Consider the following 17,772-nt stretch of genomic DNA (forward strand, 5'->3'; position numbering starts at 1 on the left):
CATACTGAAGTTTCAGAGCCGACATTACCACCACCTTCTATATTTATATAACATAAAAAATGACAAAGCTTGAACCCCCACAGTGACCTTGACCTTAGTTGTAGGAACCCGAGTCTTGTTCACGACACACCATACATCTATGGTTATTTAATATATGAAAGAAAAATTACAATCATTTCATGCATACTGAAGTTTCAGAACGGACACGACTACCACTGTCTATATGTATAAAGTGGGACGGACAGACTGACAGACAGACAGACGGACGGTTCGATTTTAATATGCCACCCTTTGTTCGCAATATTGTCTGTACACCATCATCATATGCATGTAAGTAAAACCTAATAAAAACTATAGATCTTAATATAATTATTATGTAGAGTCTAATATGTCAAATAGCATTGTATTTTTAGAGCTTTCAGAAGATTTTTACCCAGCACTCTTCAATTTCGGCGCATAAAGGAGCTACAACTCAGTCCTTTAAGACAGTAACTAAGGCCATCTGGTGACTTTTTAAGTTTTATTTTAAAACAAATAATAAAGAAAATAACAAAAATAAATAGTATGAGAGGAACACACATGACCGGAACAATTTTAATTTTTTTATTTAGTAAAAATTTACTAAATAATAAAGAATGTGGAAAATTTGCTAACTTTCTATTTTCCATTTATGTAAAACCCCTCGCGGGGACGTAGACATGACTCTAGACTAGTCACTTCGAAGAAAGCTATGAGATACAAGGGAATCCGGGAACCAGTCCCTAGCTCTTATTGAAAAGAACCCTTGGTTCTTTTACATGCCCAGTGTATAGCACAGACACATGCAAGGATTACCTGGATTTCTTACCAGTACCCCTCTAGAGTGTGAAACACTTAAAGTGTCTCTGAAAAATCCCAAGGGTGTTACCCAGGATTGAACCCGGGACCTCAGGACTGACAGCCAGTGGTCTAACCAACGCGCCACCCTTATTTGTATACCTTTGTAACACACAAAGGATCAAACCATGTTAAACTACTGACCCTGATTTTCTGGTATTACTATTACTTACTTACTTCAGGTTTTAAATTGAAGGGGCCTGAACTCTGTCATGCATTAATATGGTTATCAGTCTGCATAAGCAAAAAAATGCTCTAGTGTGCAAGTTTGGTTTAAGCTACAGACTAATTGTGAACTGAGATAAAAGTTATGGAAACCATTTGATTCCAAAGCTTTAATATCGGGAATTTTTGCCCAAAGGCCAAAATGATTTTAGACTTCTTTTAAAATTTACAGGGAAAAACTGAATACAAAATACAGATCCTTTAAATTATGGTTCTTTGACACTATACTTCCTCTCGCATTAAGTGTCTCTAAAACTGTCCGAAATTTCAATGACATTATTGGCAGTTTAGTCCTATTCTCCAGACAAACATTATCATAAAACAAGGTAGAATTATAGTTTTTGTACTCAGCACTTCCCCTTACAAACCTAAAGTTCAATCATAGCATTAGATAGCACTGTTAACATTTTTCAAGTCAACAACGATAACTATTAAAGCATCATTACCTCAGCCGAGTTTTATTTAAAGTTTCTTCATGTTAAATTTCTTAAAGGGACTAAGTGGTGTTAAGGTTCTTGGCAAGTGACCCACATGACTTCAAAGGTATGAAAAATTAAGCAAATTATTTCAGTAATTTTGGAGACGGAATAGACACTTAAAAACCTTAGACAAGAAATTTTCAACATCACATATTTTGTAAACTTTTGTCTTTCTTAGATTATGACAGCCATTTAATTCTGGCCTTCAACAATGAGAGTGAATACTTTCATATACATGTATTAATTAAAAAAATGATTTGACACCATACTGGTATGAATTGCATAGCTCTGCTGTTTCTTTGGATTTAAGGATCATTTGGCATAAAGAAGAAGATATTCACTTTGTTACAAGTTTTATTACTGATTCAGGATACACAATATTAATTACCGTGCCTTATAAAAATGATTATTGTACAATGATATGATAAATATGGTAATAAAAACTGCATGTACAGTATATTTCAAGGTTTGAAAAGGTTTCTAATTAAGAATTAATGTTTTTTATCTTAAGTTTCTGGATAATAAGCATTTTTTTAAATCCTATATAAGTACAGTATTTAACAGAAAGTATGTTGTCTTAAGTTGTCAATAAATATTGAAAAATAACAATTTAATTAAGGATTACTTATTGAAATAATTCATGGGCATAAAAATAAATCAGAATATTTAAATCCTTGGAATGGATTTGCGTAGAAGCGCTGTTTTAAAAAAGCATTTCTTTGTAGAATGTTATATGCCTAATCATATTTAGTAAACAGTGCCAAAATAACTGATCAAATTATAATAATAAGCTGTATCACAATTTCTTATAATACAGATTTATCTACAAATATTATTCCAGTATTATAATTTTCTATAATATTGACTTAGCGGCAAATACTATTCCAGTAGCAAACAGACTAACCAATATGTTGTGTCATTTATTAACATAAACAATTATAGGATGCCTCTGCTGTAATAAGAATATCAAAATCATTCTGAATGTAACTTATTAAAACACAAGAGCAAGCACCCACTACGCAGCAAATATTCGTAACAAGCAACCTAATGCTACTGGAAAACGAACATACCCAAAGCACTCATCAATTACTATGACTTGGATGTCAAATAAAAATTTCATGAAACAGACATTTGTAACTAGTATATCTACTTGTTTCTTTATATTTCTTTATAAATACATCTTTACTCTCTCGTTGTCTTAGAGACCTTTGCTCAATTATAAAATGATACCTGTCAGTGTGTGTGTTTATATTATGTTTAATTAATGGGGTATAGGATGTAATGTACGAAAGGTATATGTGATGATGAAAATATGACTTTACACTAGTAATATAAAAAATACAATTTCTATGTACATTAAAAGTTCACTGTATATAAGTTTGTTTTTTTTTAAAACTAAGCACTTTCTATGTACATGTGCATGTACAATTTGATAATCTTAACCCTTAACAAGCTGAATATTTTGAATGGACTTATCCCATTTCCATTTTTGGGACTGTCCATTTTAATATCAATTTTAGGGCTTTCAATTTGAATATTTAACGTTTGTCAGCCAACAGTATAGAGCCTGGTCAGACTGCATGCATGTGCAGGCTGGCCTGGCTCTATACTGGTGGCAAAGGCTTAATGCTTTCGGTTTCAGCACTTTAAGGGTTAAAGTAAGATAACCTTAACATAAATTAATGTATTTTATTTATTCATATTAACTGATATTACTGTAGAACTTGTTTTATTCATGCTAGATTAAATTTTGCTAATATTTGCAAATATATTTCTTTGTATGTTCAGTTCTCATGAATAAATATGTTAGCCCCATATTACTAGTTTCTTTTTTTATTCAGAAACACTTTTGATTTAAAATACATGTACTATGATGGCGTAATTTAAGTGTATGAATAAGCGAAAAAAGAAAGATTCACTTTTTGGACTAAAAAAAAAACCAAAAAACAATTTGTAACATAAATTTAAAGCATTCTACAGTACATGACTTGTTAAAAAAATTCTAGAAAATGTATGAAAAAAATCAGCATTTGATGCATCAACTTAGTAAAGAAAATTGTGAAATAAAAAAATCATATCTATATAATAATAAAACTAGTAAAATTAAGAGGTATTCCCTTTTAATTGCCTGACCTTCAACAATTTTAACATTAATGATTGAATGTTTCTTTACATCAAGTTTATTACTTCCCAGATATATGCACCTTTTCCCTTATAAAACCCACTCTAAGTATTCAATATCTTGCTTAATGTTTTTAATAGAAAGACATTTATACAGTTATACAGAAATTCTTGGTATGTACAGTATATAGCTTCCAAATTCTTGGTAAGTACAGTATATAGCCTCCAATATAAAAACTTCTAATTTTCTATAGTGATTAGTAATGTACATATTAATGTGATATGTATTTTATAGCATATCAAGGTAAATTCACATTCACAACTCATAATGTGTATATGTGACAATAGTTTAAAATCTTTTTAAAAAACAAGAAAAATGAACAGTCTGTGTCTTAGAAATCCACTTCCATGCCTTTCTCGGGTTTGCTGTAGCCATCGTATCGGAAACCTCTACCTTGCCCACCAAACTTGTACACTTGTGCTGGACCAACACCACGTTCGTCCTCAGTGAGCGGTGCATTCAACATCTGGTATCGGACCTCTTCCACGTGCTTACACATTATGCAAGCCTGAAGCCATGCAATGGCAAGTGAAACCAAACTGAGAACGGCAGAAAAAGCAGCAATATAGAGGCCAATACCAAGACTGATTTTCGGGTCGGCTTTAACTTGCATGAAGTTGTCAGGAACTGGAAACGCATTCCAGGCACTTTTATCTTCCACAATTCCAGCCAAGACAGCAAACACTACACCAAGTACCAGACTCAAAGCTGAAATAAGATAAAGATCATATTAAGTGGTGATTTTTTTACAAACTCATCAGTGTGGGTCCTAGGACTCGCTGGGCTCTAAATCTACGAGTCCCAAAATTTAGCCGACAAATCCAAGTTACAAGGCTTAATATTGCTTTAGTGATATGAAAGGTATATTTACAATGGAATGAAGAAAAATGAATTTGATTTCTACATTAATTACAATGCTTCTGATACTGAAATTATTCAAAACTGTCAAATAAATTTAATAAGTTTATTTACATTAATTTAGTTTGAGATTAATTAAAACTTCATTTTCCTTAATATTTTCATGCCTATCTGCACATTATTATTTCTTATCTGTAGAAGATTTGCAGACCTAGAATATGATTGACATAACTTGAACACAATTTGGTATTTATTACCAAATTCCTGTCAGACAGGACTCCCTACTCAGAAAAAGTATGCATCCAAAAGATGCACATTGCCAGCTAGGAGACAGTAATTTAAATCTTATAGTAAAAACAGAATGGTAAAGAAATAGCAATGGATAATGTGAAATCATGGTATATCTTGCTTTCTTTTTTTCTTTTTTTGGTTGGATTTTATCTCACACCAACTCAGTATAGGTCATATGAAGAGTTGAAGACTTTCCAGCTTTTACTGGTAGAGGTAGACCTCAGGTTCTGTCCCTCTGTGCATCATTTCAGGCATAAGCAGGCACCTGAGTAGAACCAACAATGTTTTGTTGACTAGTTGGATAGCTTCCTCACACAGAAGAGTCCTAATGTCCCTGGCGGGAATCAAACCCAGACTAATCTTCATCTGATTGCAGTTAATATTGGGGTTGAAGGTTATAGGCTCCTGATCACTAAATAATTTGAATAATGGTAAGTTCTCTAATGGAAAACTGGAGACTCAAAAGTATACTATGATTTATCTGACGGAATGTTACCTATATAAATTACATTTCTCACTTACATGCTGGTAAAAGGCCTGCAGCTAGACATATTTCTCCTGTTGCCGACTTGTACTTCCGACAGAAATATATTAGTGATGCAATGAACAACACAAACACTGCCGTATCACCAAGACCAAAGAATATCTGGGCAATGCGAAACATGGCTGAAAAATACCAATATTCATTGTCTATAGATTATTGTTATAATAATAAAATTAATTTATATGCTTATTTTAACGTCCACGTATATACTTAAAGGAATGCAATAGAAAAATGAAATACATGTAGTTAAATAATAATTAACTTAAATCTTTGCAGTCATGGAATAATTAACCCTTAATTATTAAATCTGCTGACAATTTAAGAAAATTTCAGCTACCAACTGTATAAAGCCCGGTTGCAGATGGCAAAATAATACACAGTATGCAGACTGGCATGACAATACATATTGGATAATTGGTGGCTAATCACTTTTAATGTCAGCAGGTTAAGTGTTAAAATGATGTGAATCAAAATAATTTCAAACAAAGTTTTTATCAGAATTATAAAGTACTTAAAAGTATAAAGTACATTTCAATATTGTACATTCATTAAAATCCTGTAACACAATTTTTTATGGTTTTAAATCATAAATATGATGCTCAAATTAAGATTTATCAATATTGTGGGCTCCTAAAAGCATTATTGATAAAGATATTACCGAATTTAACATTTCATGTAAATAAAGGGAGGTAATAAAAAATCTATTTTCTATAAAGTTTAAGTCAAATTTTACAATAAGAAATGAATGCATATATTTTAATGATTTATACATATAATATGCACAAATATTTGCAGTACATATTTTACATATTCTCTGATGTTTGAAAATTGTTTTATTTGCATAATTATGTAAATATATATATAATTTCACTTAGTGTTTTTTACCACATTAGGTTCTTATTGACCACCGTACAGTGACCTACTTTTGGCTCAAAATTCATATCTTTGGCTAATACTCCGTGGAAATTGCATGGAGGTAAATTATCACCACTTTGTGCTTCAAAGGGCATGACTGGTGACATGTCCAGGGTCCGTACTCGACAGCGAAAGCTGCATTTTGTGCCCGAAAGGGCGGATGGACCCTCATTAAGCATTAACTACATACATACATGTTTACCACTTTGATCACAACATACAGGATCTCTAAAGTAAAAATAAACAAGAGCTGTCCAGAAAACACCACGCTTAACTTATTATTCTCTGTAATTGACAGTTCCTACTGTCAAGGGGCTTAACTCAGTGTCATGGTACCAGTGTCCAGCAGGAAAAGGGACATAACTCAATGTCATATGACAAGTGCCGATCATGTAAGATATAATCACAGAGAACAAGTGAGTAAACTTTCAATCTATTCCCTTCAGTATAGTTTTGGAGATGCCAACTTGCACATAATGTCAGTTGGACATTGTTGGATTTTATTTTTATCTATACATTTATGATATAATAAATTCAAACATTATTTTATCTGATTTGTAATAAAAGCTTCCTGGAACCAAACAAATACAGGTTTCTTTAGAGGAAACAAGGCTGTGATAATTACCTAGAACCCCAGGGCTCAAATCTATGGACAGAGAGACAGATATCTTTACCACTAGACAAAATATTGCTGCCCCTAATTGCACATTATAATGCATGTTATCCAGAATTGGCAAATGTGTTTTTTTCCAAGTTAATCCCCCGGTACAAACAAACTTTTACCGTTATAACTCCCAGCGCACGTAACAGGTCACAATGGATTAGTCAACCTGTTGCACATTTATTTCGAAGTTGTAACTGTGAGAGTTTATTTGTGACCCTAGGATTAGCTGTGAAAACCCCAAAATATTCTGATATTCCGGAGTACGGAATTGACTTACGTAGGAATGTCATGACAATCAGACAATGCATATTATAATAGAATGACTTACGTGGGAATGTCTTGAGATTACTCGCTTTATCTATCATGATATTATCTATCAAGTTGATGTTGTCGCCCTGGTCTGTGTAAAATAATCCAACATCCATCTTCTTTGTCTGCATTGTACGACCGCCATCCCATGATATCTGTAAATATATACCTCATTATTCATAAATATAACAAAACAAAAACAAATGTTAAAAAACTAAAAAAAAGTAAATGTAGGGTCTGCAGAAGCAATAGATATGTATTATTTTAGTTGTGCATGGAATCATCTTGATATGTATCAAAAAATTATGCAGATAAAAAATGCTGTATTTTCAATCCCAAAGAAACCTACAATTTCAAAAACTTCAAATTTGTTTTATTTCTTGTCCCCCACCTCTTCGAAGAAAAAAGGGGGAAATAGAAATAGGCTACGTCCGTCTGTCCATCACACTTTCGTGTCCAGTCTATAATTTTGTCATTTATCAAAGGAATCTGAAATAACTTGGCACAAATGTTTGTTATACTAAAACGATGTGTCATGCGCACTAACCTCACCCCTACCTCCCGGGTCAAGGTCGCACTTGTTCATTCAAGGTCAACATTGTCTATTTGAGGGTATATGTTGTGTCCTGTCCATAACTTTCTCATATCTTTGAAGGGATTTTGTAAAGACTTGCCACAATTGTTCACAATAATGAGACTAAGTGTCATAAGCAACAACCAGTCACCTATCTCCAAGGTCAAGGTCACACTTGGAGGTCAAAGATTAACATAGTCTGTTACAGGGTATATTTTGTGTTCAGTCCATAACTTTTTCATAGATCAAAGGATTTTGAAAATACTTGCCAAAAATAGTCACTAAAATAAGATGATGTGCCATGCACAACACCTGCATCCCTACCTCCAAGTTCAAGGTCACACTTAGAGGTCAAAAATTAACATAGTCTGTTTTAGGGTATATTTAGTGTCTGATCTAGAACGTCTTCAAGATTTTGAAATAACTAGGCACAAAAAGTCATAATAATAAGACAATAATTATGTCAAGAACAACACTTGCACCCCTACCTCCAAGGTCAAGGTCACACTTGGATGTCAAAGGTTAACAGAGTCTGTTATTTGGTATATTTTGTGTCCCGTACATAACTTTTTCATAGATCAAGGGATTTTGAAAATACTTGGCACAAATAGTCCCCATTATTTAAGATGATATGCCATGCGTAACACATGTGTCTCTACTAGTGATGTTCCGATTGTCGCAAGTTGCCGATAATCAGTTACTGTTATGTAAAGCGACAATAATCCATTTACAAAAAATTTGTTCCGCGACGTCGTCAAAAATGCTTACTGCAGTAAAGTATCAAAGGGAATTAATTCTGACTTTAATTTTCTTTAAAGAACACCTCACCGATCGCAAAAAATCATCTCAGAGACAATTTGGATTTGAACAGGATCAATACGTGAATGTAATCAATAGTAATATAATGTGATTTTAATGTTATTATTTGACATCCATTGAAAAATAAAATCTATGTCGTAAAATTATGTCTATATAAGGTTAAAACTATGTTGAAAAGTGGAAAAATGAAGTTCATGTTACTGAATATAGTCAAGTGCATTGGGAAGATTGGGAAGAAATGATACTTCCCTATTTCTTTTTAACACGACTTTATTCAAAAAGTTATCGATTATGTCCCATCCGACTTAACCGATGATCGATTGGGACAAATTTCATCCGATTTCCATCACTAGTCTCTACCTCCAAGTTCACACTTAGAGGTCAAAGATTAACATAGTCTGTTATAGGGTACATATGTATATTTTGTGTCTTATCTAAAACTTCTTCATAGACTTAGTTCAAGGGATTTTGAAAATACTTGGAACAAAAAGTTACAATAATAAGACGATATATCATGCACAACACCTGAACCCCTACCTCCAGGTCAAGGTCACACTTAGAGGTCAAAATCTTAAAATGATAGATTTTTAAATTCCATGTTTCATTTTATTTCTTTAATAAATTTATTGTTGCATTTGCAGATCTAGCATTGATCATAATTTTGGACTGAAAGTCCTGAGATCCATACCTCAATCTTTTGAAATAGCACCATTTTATGCTTCATATAAAACTTCCCGAGGCGGGGGACGTTGGTAACTCTGTTACAAATCTTTGTTATATTAAAAAATGTCCTCCAATTTATCCATCAGCTTGATAAACATTCATAATGCTATTAGTTGTATAAAACTGAAGATAAAATAAATTTGGAAAAAAAAACCTCCTAAAACTTTTCATAATTTAGCTATTTTAAAAACCAAAAAATGATACATATGGTTTGGATAAATATGATTTATCCATCAGACTTGATATTATTCTACCGGGTGAATAATAAGAGCTGTTGATAGGACAGCATGCTCGACTATACTTGGTGCTTGATAGTAAAAATTAGATAATGTAAGAATTGAGAAAGAGGAATCTTTATTACATTCATAATCAAAGCACTGCAAGCACTGAGGTATACATTGCTTGACATCAAGACCATGTGATTTTAATCTACTGAACTCAATAGAAGTCATCTTCTGGTTACAATCAATTTCGAACACAAATCTAGGCTTATTTCTTCTCAAGTTATTAATAGGACAGGAAAGAGGTGTTGTTCCTACAGACTAGTGCTGTGTTTTTTCAAGGCAAGACTATATGGTTTGCGAAATTGAAGAGCAATACAGAAATCAGTTTGCAAAGACCGGTTTATTATCTGCAGTATACAATGCTGAAATAGTAAAATAGAGTCTTCAGTGTTTTTATCTATTACTTTAAAAACAAGACCAACATGTGGGTTTGTAGTCTACAAAAATGTGGTATTGAATCATTCAGCAAGACTTGAAAGTTAGGTGAACATTTTTGTTTAAATGCAAAACGCATTCACTGGAAAAAATGCACTCCATAGTGCAATAATTGATTCAAAATAAAAGCATTTGTACTTGACAAAATTTAGGCATCAAAGCCCTAAGCTCTAGCCTTGTACATTCTTAAATTTTTACTACAAGTACATTACGAAAATTAATGACTCCCCCCACCCCCAACCCTCCCACAAGGCAAATTTTATCCCAGGGCTAAAATTAAAACAATCTTGGTACGAGGTTCGATTACACAATGCTTCATGCCAAATATCTTACCTCTAGTCTTTGTCAATTCAGAGGGGAATACTGTTTAAGTCTTTTTTCTATACATGTATATACATTTAAGGAAATCCTAAAGACACCATGGTGCCTGTTAAACCTTGTACCTTCAGACAAGATTTTTTTTTAAAGTTTTACTATATACATACCATATAATGAAAACCCAAAAAGACTCCTTGGCAGAGCCATTTTGACCCCAGGGCTATAATTTGAACAATAGTGATAGAGGTTTATTACACACGTAAAGGTTTCATGACAAATATCAAACATCTAGCCTTTGTCAATCCAGAGGAGAATATTTTTTAAGTTTTTTTTCCTATACATGTTTATACATTTAAGGAAAACCTATGACACCCTGGTGCTATTTCACTAGGGGCAACATTTGAACAACTTTGGTAAAGGACGTACTTATGATATTATTTACCAAGTATCTAAGTTCTAAGCCTTAAACCTTCTGATAAAAAGATTTTTAAAAAAGTTTTTGCTATATACATAATATAAGGAAAACCTTAATATATGACCCCAGGGTGAGGCTAATTTTGACCCTTGGGCTGTAACGTGAATAATCTTGGTAGAGGTTAACTACCAAATGTTTCATGACAAATATCTAACCTCTAGTCTTTGTCTTGAGAAGATTTTAAGTTTTAACTACATACATATCAGGAAAATCTATGAACCCTAGTGCAGGGCTAATTTTTGACACCCAGGGTATAATGTGAAAATTATGTGAATGTCTACCAGACAATGCCTTTTGCAAAATATCTATGCTCTAGGCCTCATTTAAGTCTTTGAACAACTTTGGAAGCCCCTTTACTCATGGAACAACCCTGTCAAGTTTGGTTGAAATTGGACAAGATGTTTTCAAAAGATGTTAACTATATAATGTATAAAACACACACACATGCACGCATGCATGCACACACACACACACACACAAAAGGGGAATCGCTATATGCCAAACACAGCATCTACATGCATCAGACCAGCAGTCCAACACATTTTCAAAAAATAAAATGACAATTACATTGTTGATGTGTTGAAAGCCTTTTGAAATTTAATAAAATTAAGCTTTATAATATCTAGAATAAACTTTCATTTTTTCATTCCTAACTGTAAACAAACAATATGAGGTATGGTACATGTTATGGTCAACCAAGTGGATCTCATTGGAGCTAGGTGGAGAGGAGTGTGGGAATCCAAAGATTAGTTAATCATGTTTGCTTACTGAGTTCATCAGAAAGTATTTAAGCACTAAGTTGAAATTTATATGGCATAATGCCACTTTATGTGTGTTAATATGCTATATATCAAAATTAAATACTCTGTATCTTTTTTTGTTAACTATAAACTTAAAAAAATTAATAAATTTCTTTTATATAATCTATGAATTCAGTTTATAGTATCTTTTTTGGGTTTGACTTTTATCACAGTCTGTGCTTTTTTGTGATATCATACTATTGTTTCCAGCACCTTTACTCCAAGTAAGCAAATGAAGTAATTGAAGACCAGGAACTTAGGAACTTCCTTTCTGAGTGGGGGATCTGAACATCACTGTCTGTCCTGTCCACCATGTTCTCGATATCGGATTTGTCAATGTCTTGGTACAGACCACCCTGTCTCATGGTCTGCAAGGTCCTGCATGTATGGCCAGCTGGGGACTGTTTAATGTCACGAGGAGAACTTCCATATAGTTTTTTTGACAATCAATAAAATTTTACCAATCCAATAGGAAAAAAAATTCATGTAGTATCTTTTTTTAGCTAAATCCTTTCAAGCTATCATCATCGTGTACAATAAAACTTACTGGTAAGGAGTTAATTAAGGGCTTCTCCCCCAATACAAAAAAAGGTCAAATTAAGAAGTAGTTACTGTTACAATGCCTTATCAAAAATAAAGTCACGTGCATATATATAGACAATAACTAAATATTTAAAAAATATTGATTTAAAAAACAAATAAATCATTAATATATGCAGTCCAGCCAATAATGAGCTGAAAATATTTATCAATATCAAAGAGTGAGAAAATGAAATGCAGCCTGACTAAAACTCAAACCAGAGACACTCAGAATACCATACCTCAGAACTACCAAAAAACCCAGAACCCTTGGAATACCATACAGCAGCTCTACAGCTTAAATATTTTCAGTCTCATAGTTCTATGCATTGACATAATCCACAGCATATTGAAATTTTTCCTTTTTCATTGGCACACTTAAGTAACAAAGTGAATTGACTTATGACTCAGTTATGAACCATCATAAACATATATTGAACCCTAAAAGTAACAGGTTGAAAATATCACAGGGTGAGAAATATGTGCAGTTTGACCGGAATCAAACCTGAATCAGAATATTATACATGTATGTGGGCTGTACTGACTCACTCAGCTGAGCTATCTAGCTGCTGGCAATGTCAATAATCTATTACACATGGGCATAGAAGTCAAAGAAATATTCATTGATAATGACCCATTATTTAAAGTAAATCATATTAGAAACATCCTTGAAAATGATATTTTTTCATTTTTGACCCACAGTTATTACCACTACCTCCTAATGGGCCTAAGTAAACTGAGCCTGCAGAATTTTATAATTTTGCTGTCTGTCAGACATGGCAATTTCTTATGGGTTTCATCTTTATCTCCATTTGAAGGGATGTAACTCATGTTTACTAAAAAGTTTGTTCTTATCTGTCTATCTTAGCCATTACAGACTATTCTAGCTGTATATAAACATAAAAATATTTTATATTAACAAACAAAACATAATAAGATGAAAAATTTACCAGTTGGACAAATTCATCAAATGGATGGAGGTCCAGGAATGATGAATATGGATAGAAATATTTTTTTTGACTGGCTTTATGAACCTTCTAGTTATCATTGTGGCAAGGAATTTTATAATTATTCAGTTAAACCTGGTTTTTCAGTTAAGATTTCATCATAAAAAGATCTTCAGGACTCTAAATAAAATCATATTTGTGGTATCAGGGGAAATTAAATTACTATTTGTGCTAAATCTGATCATAAACATCAATCTAAATATTTAGAATGTACCTGTGTTGAGTATCATATTTCACTCTTCACTTTGGTTATCCCAGGTCAACCCTCTTTTTTTACTACTGGCTTTAATTTAACTGCCCATGCAATCATAAGCTCATTATAATAAATGATATATGGCTAATAATTTTACCTTATATATATATATCAATAGTCTAAGGAGTTATGTAAAAAAATGTTAAGGGTGGCTCAGCCTGACTGAGTGATTGGATTGTAAATAACATATTTCAAAATATATTTCTGGACTCAACATGCTTTCAAAACTCTGTAAGAAAACTGTCAAATGATGAATAATTATCTGGATTTGTTACCCAAAATCTGTGTGATTCTAGCACTTCATTTTTTCTAGGATTGCAATAGCTTTCTATTTTGTCAAAAAAAATTTTCACTTTCAGTTTATGTTCTGCATTTGCCCATGTAAATTGATAACTTTAGGTCCAGCACACAGGCGCTAGTCACATAATCAAATATTTTACATAATCGGTCTATATATATCTTTATATACATATATAGACCGATTATGTAAAATATTTGATTATGTTACTAGCGCCTGTGGTCCAGCATAGTGTAATAGGATATTTACTTGTATCTTTTCATCTTTCTCAGCATTTCCAATGGCAGTCAACACTGGTAAAGTAAATTTCCATTGGCGCTTCCATTTGATAAAGTTATGTGATATGTTACCATTTCAACATCTAAATGTCCAGGGGGTCTAAACATATCTGCCATGATTGTCAGTTCGAATAATACCGATTACGAAGGCTAAATTCGAATAATATTGAGTACAAATCCTTAGTTCGAATAATATTGAGTACGAATCTTCCCCTTCCCGAAAATGGCTTTTGGACGATATATTTCACTAAAGTGGCAGAAATACTTCACACTGCAGGTGTGAAACAAATAATTGCATACTCCTCCGATGCCACCACGTTGATAGGGTTCTATTATATGCAATTATATGACAATTCGTCAGAACGTTAACTTTAATCCATTCATACAGACGCTTACAATGTTACATAACACTAAATAAGACATATAGGCCCCCTATATCTGTATATGCTCGTTTTCTAAAACAGTTTGAAATAGAAAAAGTATGCAAGTCTATATTTAAAAGTAAATAAGGTTTATTAAACAGATTATATATTAATTTTGGGTGTTGGACATATTTTTATACAGAGTCCGTTGTAATTCATTCATTCTTGCACGCGCATGCGTCGATACGAAGTTTGAAGCGTAGGTTTACACAATGCTTTTATGAATGAAATAGAAATTTTCAAATTATCGCTTTCATGTTTAGAAAATGTTTATTTGAACTGAAAGTGCATAGTTTTGAACTTTCAAAGCTTATTGACCACTATGCAAACAGTATATTAATAAAAAGTGATCTTAATGTGACAATCCTGCAAAATGAGGATCTACTTTTATCGAGGTTTCATCCAAAGGTGGATGTTGTTCAGCAAAACACGTTAGGTGTACTAAATCTGAAATACAGCTATAACTCTGTATACATTGCAAGCAATGTATACAAAAATACAAATAGTTTTTAGGTTGAGAATGTTTTGGGTTCACATATGGCCTTATTTCATTCAAAATCTGTAGGGTTATGGGTGTTATCGAGGAAAGTGACCATTAATTGTAATTCAAAGAGCATGAATCATTTGTTTCAAGTTATTCAGAGTTCCAGATAATGTGCGTATTGGCGTTTTTTACGCTTCAAAATCAACTAAATAAGCACTTTATTTCAAATTTCTTGCGTTCATTTACGCATGCTATAAATTAAATACGCAAAGAATGAAAAATCGAAGTGTATTTGGTGTGTTCTTTCATTTTCGAAACAGCTGATTCCGTTTCGTTTAACAGTTGACTGTGTTTCTTTTTTCCGTTTAATACCCGCCAAAATACTCCCCACTCTTTTTCATTCTGTAAACCAGTCAAATTATGTCTTTATCGCATAGGCGCTTGGTAAAATGTGTTGCTCGATTTCCTTTTATAATTGCTAGCGTTTATTTATAAAGACTTAAATCATGGCAGCTTCCAAGCCAAAGCAGAGGAAAATTGACAATTTTTTAACGCGACCGAGTTGCCTGCTAAAACAATTGTTAACCCAATTGTTGAAGACATTTTAGAAAGTGTATTTAAAGTGAAAAGGGCACACGTAACTGTGAATCGCAATACAACACTTGAAAATTGGCAATAAAGTTATCCGTGGCTGCAAATTTCAGAAACTGGTATTGAAGTGCGAATGAAATGTCTGACTTGTCATAAATTTAAAGCTGGCAATGTATGGGCTAATGAAGGTACAGAAATCGGCAATTGACAGATGATTATTTGTAACGTTATTGTTCATGTATTCATTTTCACCGATTTTTGTAGTAAACAATGTAAAGTAAAGTTAATAATATGGTAAAGGCCTTTTAATTGAAGTGAATTCACCCTGAAGCCTGAATATCAGAGAATGGTGTGTTAATTTTAATGTAATAAACCTGTGATGCAGCAAAAAAAGTAAGTCATTTAATTGTACTCTTTAGATTTACAATATATCTAAATTTACCCCCACATTCTTAAAAGTGGGGGTAATTACCCCCAGTGTCAAAAAATTATCTGGAACTGTGTTATTACAATCAGCAGTTTTATGAAAAATTCATGTTGCAAAAAAAACTTAACCAAAAATATTCTAAATTCAAAAATTTTTTAGGGACACAATTTGCAGGGCCGGCAAAATCTGATTTTGACTTACTTGTCCGTTTTTTATGTGAAGCATTTTTTAACTTGTCAGTATGATATTTACACAGATTGTTCTTGAAACAGACTGTGGGACAACATACCTAGGCAATACAGTCAATTTATTTTGCCGGCCCTGATTTGAGTCTATGGCATAGATTGCAACCTCCAAATATGATCCAAACAAAGACATAATTATTAAGTTTTATGAGAATACCTTCAATAGTTTAAGTTATGAAGATTCAGATGCTACATACAAAACTTAACCAAGGATTTTGCAACTTAAGAAGTTAAGTTATCGTAAAACCCTGTATAATCTATCATCTAATTATGTTGACTACCCTTTCCTTTTGATACTCAAATACATGGAATGGACAAGGAATATCTCCACATTAAAAAGATCTGGCTCAATAGGTCACCTTTTCACTTTTAACCTGATAGTTAACATAGAGGGCGGTAGAACATCAGATATTATTTACCTGTATTTCAAACTCGTACCAAAATGGTAAAGTAAGTGAACCCCCAGAAATCACTGCCGTCGCTCCAAGAAGAACCGTTTTAATCAACTGAACTAGACTGTAGCCGTTCATTCTTACAAATTAGCCTATTCAACGCCAGAACAAGAATTTTTTTAATGAACACCTTGATTACAGGTGAGTCATAGAAGTATTTCTTAAAAGTTGGTGTAAATGAACTCTAGCCCCATGTAACTTTTTGTTTACATGTAAAAATCCTGTAATTGAAACAGAACTAGCATAAAATCCCTACATATTTTGAGGAAATTGAAAACTTTATCGAAATACTAATTCAGGTAAACTTCCGGTTTTTCGAACAACATTAGACTGGTCGGGTCGCAAATTTTATTTTCACACCGGAAAGTTTTTAATTGGCGAAATGAACGAATGATCTCATTTCGAGAATAAGCATTAAATGTTTATCGCTATTTTAACTTCTAAGTTGGTAAATAATGCGACATATGGAAAATTAAATAATTGATTTTTTCGTGCAAATGTTTATCATTTATTTCCCATATACACTGTGCTCCTCTTAGTTCACGGTACTATGAAAAACATATTGTTTATTCTTAGTAACATTACATCCACTCTTTCATCAGAAGCACTTAACACCTTGTTGTATAATCAATTCAGGAGAAAAAAGTGTGAAAGGGATTAATGACAGGGTTAAATTAATAAAATGTAGTGTATGGTATTGTAATTCCTTTCACAATGACAGGGATTAAAGAGCAAATGATTATTACATGTTAATATTTTTGATATGTCATCTTATAATAACATCAATAGCACCTAAACATATTAAGACAAATTTATGGTGAATTTGAAATTACTACGGTTTGTATGTAAAATAATATGTAAAAATATTAACGCATAGTAACAAATATTATTTTTATGTAATAAATTATAATAATTAATTTAAATATGACTTTATATTTTAAAAATATTAATTAAGTAAAGAAACA

The 17,772-nt window shown here is 32.5% G+C and overlaps 1 protein-coding gene across 1 annotated transcript; it reads right to left on the minus strand.

Moving 5' to 3' along the window:
- Positions 1 to 1,916: 1,916 nt before the first annotated feature.
- Positions 1,917 to 17,150, minus strand: LOC132722839 (uncharacterized). Its single transcript, XM_060707426.1, has 4 exons — positions 16,775 to 17,150; positions 7,363 to 7,498; positions 5,434 to 5,577; positions 1,917 to 4,470 (listed from the first exon to the last, which is right to left on the minus strand). Exons 1-4 carry the CDS (start codon positions 16,883 to 16,885, stop codon positions 4,094 to 4,096), a joined length of 768 nt encoding a protein of 255 aa, XP_060563409.1. The 5' UTR covers positions 16,886 to 17,150; the 3' UTR covers positions 1,917 to 4,093.
- Positions 17,151 to 17,772: the final 622 nt, after the last annotated feature.

Source organism: Ruditapes philippinarum, unplaced genomic scaffold, assembly GCF_026571515.1.
Source record: "Ruditapes philippinarum isolate M1 unplaced genomic scaffold, ASM2657151v2 ctg6318_1_1_1_1, whole genome shotgun sequence".
NCBI classification, from domain to species: domain Eukaryota; kingdom Metazoa; phylum Mollusca; class Bivalvia; order Venerida; family Veneridae; genus Ruditapes; species Ruditapes philippinarum.